The 7,144-nt window shown below is 33.8% G+C and overlaps 1 protein-coding gene across 1 annotated transcript; it reads left to right on the forward strand.

The window, feature by feature from the left end:
- The first annotated feature begins 2,218 nt into the window (after nucleotides 1-2,218).
- LOC115717266 (uncharacterized) lies at nucleotides 2,219-6,790 on the forward strand. Its single transcript, XM_030646234.2, has 10 exons — nucleotides 2,219-2,917; nucleotides 3,203-3,330; nucleotides 3,457-3,528; nucleotides 3,617-3,762; nucleotides 3,869-3,983; nucleotides 4,072-4,152; nucleotides 4,530-4,667; nucleotides 5,908-5,995; nucleotides 6,102-6,215; nucleotides 6,330-6,790. Exons 1-10 carry the CDS (start codon nucleotides 2,629-2,631, stop codon nucleotides 6,344-6,346), a joined length of 1,188 nt encoding a protein of 395 aa, XP_030502094.2. The 5' UTR covers nucleotides 2,219-2,628; the 3' UTR covers nucleotides 6,347-6,790.
- The last annotated feature ends 354 nt before the right edge of the window (nucleotides 6,791-7,144 follow it).

Consider the following 7,144-nt stretch of genomic DNA (forward strand, 5'->3'; position numbering starts at 1 on the left):
CGATGATGGTAACTTTAACCCTCCAGTCCGACCTTCCACCCTTGAGCCCCTTGGTTGGCCGTCGTTCTCCTTCTCTCCTTCTTGGTTGTGCACGATGTGCGAGCTCCAGTCACCGTAGGCCAAAATGGAGGCCATGGATGATCTCTCTAGGTCCCGAGATCTCGTGGTGGTATTCAAGGGCTCTCATGGCTGGGTCAAAGAAATGAAAGAAGATGAACAAAGAAAAAAAAAACAGAAAAGAAAAGAAAAATATAAAAAAATAAAAAAATAAATAAAATTCTGATTTTTAAATATATTTTTAATTTTTTTTTATTTTATTTTAAAATTTTTAATTAAAATTATTTTTTGGACCAATAAAAAATTGACAGGTGGCATTTAGTTTGGGTTTAACGGACCAGTTAATTTGGGGACCAACGGAAAATGTCACCTTGGGGACTATTACCGCCAATTTTTGAGCTTAGGGATTAATCTGTATCAACCCTAAGTTTGTAGGGACTTTTGCCACAATTATCCCAAATGAAAATGTAGAAGATAGAAGTGAAGTTGGAAGTGAGAAAGATTGTGATTAGTCACTTCATTTTTAAAGTTTAATAATATTTTAATAGAAAAAACAACCGATTATCTATTTGTTTTATACTAGTTATCCCTGTACTTATCCCAACCCTGAAATCAATTAACTTCTCAATCTAACTACTACAGTACATTTACGGATTATATACCCAAAAATGCAATATGGAAACAAAATCTTGTCTTTATATATATCAATAATAATATCTTAACAATAAAAAGTTAGAAGAAATAAAAAATAAGAATAACTTAATATAGATATCCTTTAAAAACTTAATATAGATATCCTTTAAATTTAATTGTATAATTTAGACTTTATAAGTATAAGAGTTGCCTATATATATGAAAAGAGAAATTATAATATAAAAAAATAATATTGTAATATATTGTGCGGTTTGAACTGTGATTATTAAATTTAAAATCGTAAACTGTACAGTGCGGTTTGGTAAAAACACAAACCGTAACTAATTGTGAAGAATTTCAAATCACATTCTTTTTATGTAGTGTGATGTGGTGCGGGTAGTTTTTTATTTTTATACTTTAAAATAATTTTTTTGTATTTTTATAAAATTTTACATAAAAATTCTTATTACAACTGGTGTGTACACGGTGCAGTCAGGTTATCAACTTGCCTATTCCTTAGCCACACAAAATCAAACTACTGGTTCTGACTCTCAAGCAAAATGGTGGAAATATTTTTGGAGTTTACAGTTACCATCCAAGGTTAAGATATTTGCTTGGAGAGTTTTCCATCACTCTATTCCCGTAGCTGCTAATTTATTTCAAAGGAAAATCATTGATTCCAGCTCTTGTAGTTTATGTACATGTGCGTGGGAATCGGTTGGACATGCGTTATTCAGTTGTAAACACGCTAAATCGGTTTGGCGCCACTCTGGTTTTTCTTTTGATTATGTAGCAGCTAACAGAATGAATGCAGGGGATTATCTAATACACTTGTCTCACACATTCACCAAATTGGAGCTTGAACGAATTATCTGCTTAATGTGGTCTATATGGTCGAATAGAAATAGTGTGGTTCATCAAAAACCCTGCAAAAAACCAGCTGAAATTTTCGCTGGTTCAATGGCTTATCTCAGCCATTTTTCTCAAGCCTCACATACATCATCTATTGTCCAAAAAGATCTTACAGTTGCTGATCATTCTCCGTGGATACCGCCACCACCTGGTCTGTGCAAATTGAATGTCGATGCAGCTGTTTTATCTGCACAAAATAAATTGGGTTATGGGGCTGTGATTCGAGATCATAGGGGTGCTGTTTTGGCTGCTCTGTCTAGGCCTGATGTGGGCAATTTCAGGTCTCAAGAAATGGAAGCTAAAGCTTTGTTCAATGCTCTTCAATGGACTTTACTGATGAACTTGCAGATTGCAGAAATTGAGACCGATTCTCTGATGCTTGTCCAAGCTATTAGCAACTTTGCATCTTGTTCTCCAACTTTTAAAGATTTGGTCCTTGATGTAAAAAATCTGTTATCCAATTTTCCTAATGTTTGTGTATTTCACGTTCGTAGAGATGCTAACCAAGCTGCTCATGGCTTGGCTAAACAGGCGTTAGCGATGGATTCTGATTCTATTTGGTTAGGGGAGATTCCTCCTACTATATTTTCTGTTATTTTAAATGACTCTTTGAATTTATAATAACAGAACTTATTCTCAAAAAAAAAAAAAACTAGTGCAATCTAAATTTCAACCCAAATTTTTTTTTTTATATAGAACTAAGGCCACAAAAACTTTAGAAACTCAAAGAAAAAAAAGTTATATGAAATTGTTTTTTCCTTTTTTTTTTCTGACTCAGATTGTGTTGATTGAAGTTCTGGTTCCTCATCGGGAAAATTACTACTCCCACCGGCCGGAGCTGGAGCTGGAGCTGGCCGATTCCCCAGCTCACACCGTTTCATAGCTAAACCACCACCGCCATAATACGACTCCTAAAATTTTGTGCTCGTTTCCAACTCTACAAACAACCCCTTACACTCGTCTCCATTCCAGGCCTCGTTTTGTTTTTCTCTTCTTTGGTTTGTTGAAAAGAAAAGCCACTTGATCATGTCTTCTTCGACTTCAAAGAATTTGAAGCGCCCCAAACCCAAAGCCAACTTCCATTCCAATGCTTTCGATTCGTCTTCTCCTTCCTCAAACTCAAAGCTCAACTCATTTCTCTGGGAACCGCCTGATCATATCTTTCCCTCCAAGAACGATTTTTTCAGCCTTATTGCTGGTCTCACAATTGCAGCTTCGGTCGCCCTGGTCTGCCATTTCTTCGCCAATTCTTTCATGAATACTCACCCTAAACCTTTCTGCGATACCAATGTGGATTACTCAGATTTTCTCTCTGGTGAGTCTTTCTTCCTTTCCTGTTCTGTTTGGTTGCTAAGAAAACCCGGGAAAATCAACACGATTTTATTATTATTATTTATTTATTTTTTTTGCAGTAATACGAATTTGAATTATGTATACATTAACATCTTAGTTTTGATAAACCCTTTTCTTTTCTTTTTTAAATTGTTGTTTTGTGTTGATGTATTAATTATAAACAAATCATATATTGGGGAGGTGATTATGGCATAACAACAGCTTTGGTTGATAGTTTCCAGCCTTAGATGCATTTCTTATTTTGCAGAGCATTGTGAACCTTGTCCAAGTAATGGACAATGTTATCAAGGCAAGTTGAAGTGTGATAATGGCTATAGAAAGCATGGAAACCTATGTATTGAAGATGGGGACATTAATCAAACAGCTAAGAAACTTGTGGGTTTCAACAACCTTATTCATTATGGTATATTATATTATGAGTATTCTGGTATGTAAAAAACAATAATTTACCTACTGTTGACAGCTTATTCCGATGCTACTTTGTTGTCGATTTGATTGCAGTCGGATTGGGTACAATTTCATCTGTGTGAATCTTATGCTCAATACTTGTGTGGTGGACCGGAGATAATTTGGGTTTGTTTACCTTTACAACTCTTTGTGACTAATACTTCGAGTTGTATTTGCTGACATTTTTGGATCTAATATTACATGTGTGTTTCAGGTTCAGGAGGGTGATGTATGGAATGAGTTAGATGGGCACAAGCTGATTGAACATATTGGTTCTGACAATACCATTAATAACATCACAAAGCATAAAGCCACTGGGATCATTGAAAAAGTATTAGAGACTAGGATAAATGTTCAGGGGTATGTTGTTCCATCTTGGAGTTTGGTATTTGAGAAATTCATTGTGCCCTTTGGTGAGATATTCCCCTAGTGGTGCACATTGTCATCAGATATTTAATGTGTACAGGGTCAAAGAATGGAAATGTCCGGATGCTCTAGCTGAAAATTACAAAGGTTTTTCTTGTCGTGTACATCAATGGATCTCCAACAACGTGCAAGTGATTTTGCCAGTTTGTGTGCTGGTATTGCATTTCAAATTTCTGTTCTGTATTTATGTTTTAGTGCCAAAAAAAATTGACACTTGTTGACTGTTTAAAAAAATCTATGCAGGTTGTGGGATTCATTTTGCTGATCTGGAAAGTCCGTCAGAAGCTATATTTGTCGAAAAGAGTTGAAGAGCTTTATCAGCAGGTATTAAAGGACACTTTTTATGTATTCTTGTCATTTGATTCATAGTTTTTTTTTTTGGTTCTTTGAGGGGCAATAGTCTCTGATAGATAATGGCCTAAGTTAATATCCTCTATGTAATTATGATTTTGAGCATCTATTTTAGTATAAATACAACTAGTTGAAGTGAAGTAAAAATAAGGTCAGTTTATTAGTTCACTTGCTTGTTGCCCTCTTCAGCATGATCAATCCAAATCATGTTTTCTTCATCATTCTTGATTGCTATTTCTAGCTGTATAATATCTCATGCTGTTCCTTGTTTTTCATCAAGGATTGCGGGAGATTGTTGCTCTTCCTTATAATGTAATGCTACAGGGCTGATATGGTTTGTAATTTTATAGGTTTGTGATATACTTGAAGAGAATGCCTTGATGTCAAATAGAGCAAATGGAGAAAGTGAATCATGGGTTGTTGCATCTAGGTTGCGGGATCATCTTCTATCTCCAAAAGAGAGGAAGAACCCTGTTTTGTGGAGAAAGGTATTATTCTCTTCTTATTGGACATATTATAGCTTTGACAATTTACTTGTATTCTCAAATAACAGATCCTTACAAATATGGCAATAGTTTTTTAGCTATACTTTAGACGAACCCCTATTGCATCTTGGAAGATTATGTGCGCACAGTTGTGTCTTTGTTTAATATCATGTTGAAGAAATTGCTCATTTTCGTGGAACCAGAATTCAAGGGATTAAATTTTTTTTCTTCTGTTAGACCCCATATTAATAGGGTGAGGTTGAGTATAGCAAATAAGAGAGATATTACTTATTGTATTGAAGAGTGTTTAAGTGGAGAATAGAATAGGATAAGTAGGTGAGCAAGAGAATAGAGGGATTATGCAAGAATATAGAGGCTATTTCTCTGCATCATGGAGAGTCCTAGGCCTCTCAAATGCCTAGGAAAATTGTCTCCGTAATTCTCTTTCTGCTGTACCAATTTATACTTAAGTTCTCTCTATTTTCCTTGCAATTGTTCTTGTACCCGAGGATCGGGTCATATCATCTTCACATATGTGTTTTCTTATAGATAAGATGCTTTTCTTTTTTTTTTTTTCCTTTTTCGAAAGAAGATCTTACACTCTTTTATACTCTCATTACACTCTTTTATACTCTCTATTACACTCTTTTATATTCTCATTTCTCAAAATGCATGACATGTAGACATTGTGTTATTTTGAAAAAATTATTACTCATTAAACATGTCATTCATTCATTTAGTTAAACGATAGTAAAATAAAGTGCATGTACCATTTCTCAAAACAATACTGTTAAAAATCTAACTTGAACATTTACATAGTAGAACTTATTCTCAAGCCAATTATAAAGTTGAGCATTCTCCTGTTAAACTTTTATCATTTGCATTTACATCCTGTAGTTTTGAAGTTTGTAGTTGTTCATTTCACTACATTTACTCTTTTTAGGTCTCGTCTTGTTTGGTTTAAAGTCACTACCTTAGAGGGTTCTTGGGTAGCTAGGTCTTGTTCTAGAGAGTTGATATTTGTTCTTACTTTCTCAATTTTGAGCATATTTAATATCTTTGTGAACCATAACTTGCATCTAACTCAGAGACAAACCTGGTTTGAAGCTGACACTAGCAGACCTGGAGTTTGGCTTTTTTTTAGTTAGTGATTTTGTTCCTCTAATTGAATTGTATAATTTAGTGGTAGGCCAGAAATCCAATAGATGATGAGTCACTATTGTAACCTCGATAATGTTTGCAGGTAGAGGAGTTAATTCAGGAAGATTCTCGCTTAGATCGCTATCCAAAGCTGGTGAAAGGTGAATCAAAAGTGGTGTGGGAGTGGCAAGGTTGGTATATTTTATTTCTGTAGAAGAGTATATTTCCACATTTGAACTGTCACCTCCCTATAACAGCTTCATGTTTAATCTACAATTTTCCATTCATCTTATACAGTTGAAGGCTCTTTGAGCTCAAAGAATATTAGAAAAAAGAGCGAGACGAGCAAGTTGAAGTACACCGAGAACATGAACATGTATTCTGATCAGCCCCGCCACAGATCAAAGACCGGTAAATTTCTCTTTGTTTCACAATCTTGTTCATCTCATCAATTTTTCAAACGGTTTCAACCGGTTTTAGGTAGTTAAGTTCTTTAACATTTTGTTGAACTCACAATCTACGCAGAGGCACATTTCTCTTGACTTGGAGACATTTGCAATTTGTAAAAATCATCAGTATCTTCTCAAAATCCAAGGGACAAAGTAAGTAGAAAGGAAGAAAAAGAAAGAACTTATATCATCAACATTGGCTTTCTATACACATGTATGTTCACGGATCATTCTAATGTATTTTAACATAATCTATGATATCGTTTTGAAATATAAGGTTTTGAGCTTAGAGATTGTTTAGTGCTAGTATTAGAATTTGTTAATCTGAAATAGATGAAGTTGTTCATTGTAGTTACTTAAGATTCTCTTCTTTCATTATCCTTCTTAGTTTTCTCTTTTATTTCAGTGAATTCTTATCAATAGCCATTTGGGTTTTTTTGGATTAGCCAACTAGTAGAAAGAACAATTATGTCCAAACTTGACTACCTTCACTACTCATTTTCTGTCAATAAAGAACAATTATGATTATTGGTTAAAGAGTTACAACTAAAACTTGAGTTTTAGTGCCTAACTTCTAGATTACTTAAAAGGGAATGGTATTATCAGAATGCATGTATGTTTCTATGTATCAGCAAATTCTTTCTTTTCAAAAGTAGCAAAATTAAATTCCATAACAGAACTTTTTCTACTTGTACGTTATGTTAGATTTGATTTTGTCATAAAGTTTATGTTATTATTTTTCTCAATTTTGGATGGCCATTTTATGAAATTACAACAACATATGATGCAATAGTTTTCAATATACTTATTTTAAAAGTTATTATTATTATTATTATTATTATTATTATTATTATTATTATTATTATTATCACCACAAATTACAATCTTTAT

The sequence above is a fragment of the Cannabis sativa genome, chromosome 5 (assembly GCF_029168945.1).
Source record: "Cannabis sativa cultivar Pink pepper isolate KNU-18-1 chromosome 5, ASM2916894v1, whole genome shotgun sequence".
Taxonomy (NCBI): Eukaryota; Viridiplantae; Streptophyta; class Magnoliopsida; order Rosales; family Cannabaceae; genus Cannabis; species Cannabis sativa.

Bases quoted from the DNA above. Each gene is read 5' to 3' on its own strand.
- LOC115717266 (XM_030646234.2), top strand. From the start codon at position 2,629: ATGTCTTCTTCGACTTCAAAGAATTTGAAGCGCCCCAAACCCAAAGCC. The intron at 3,529-3,616 runs GTTTGTTTACCT...TGTGTGTTTCAG, and splicing joins GTGGACCGGAGATAATTTGG to GTTCAGGAGGGTGATGTATG. The intron at 4,153-4,529 runs GTATTAAAGGAC...GTAATTTTATAG, and splicing joins TTGAAGAGCTTTATCAGCAG to GTTTGTGATATACTTGAAGA.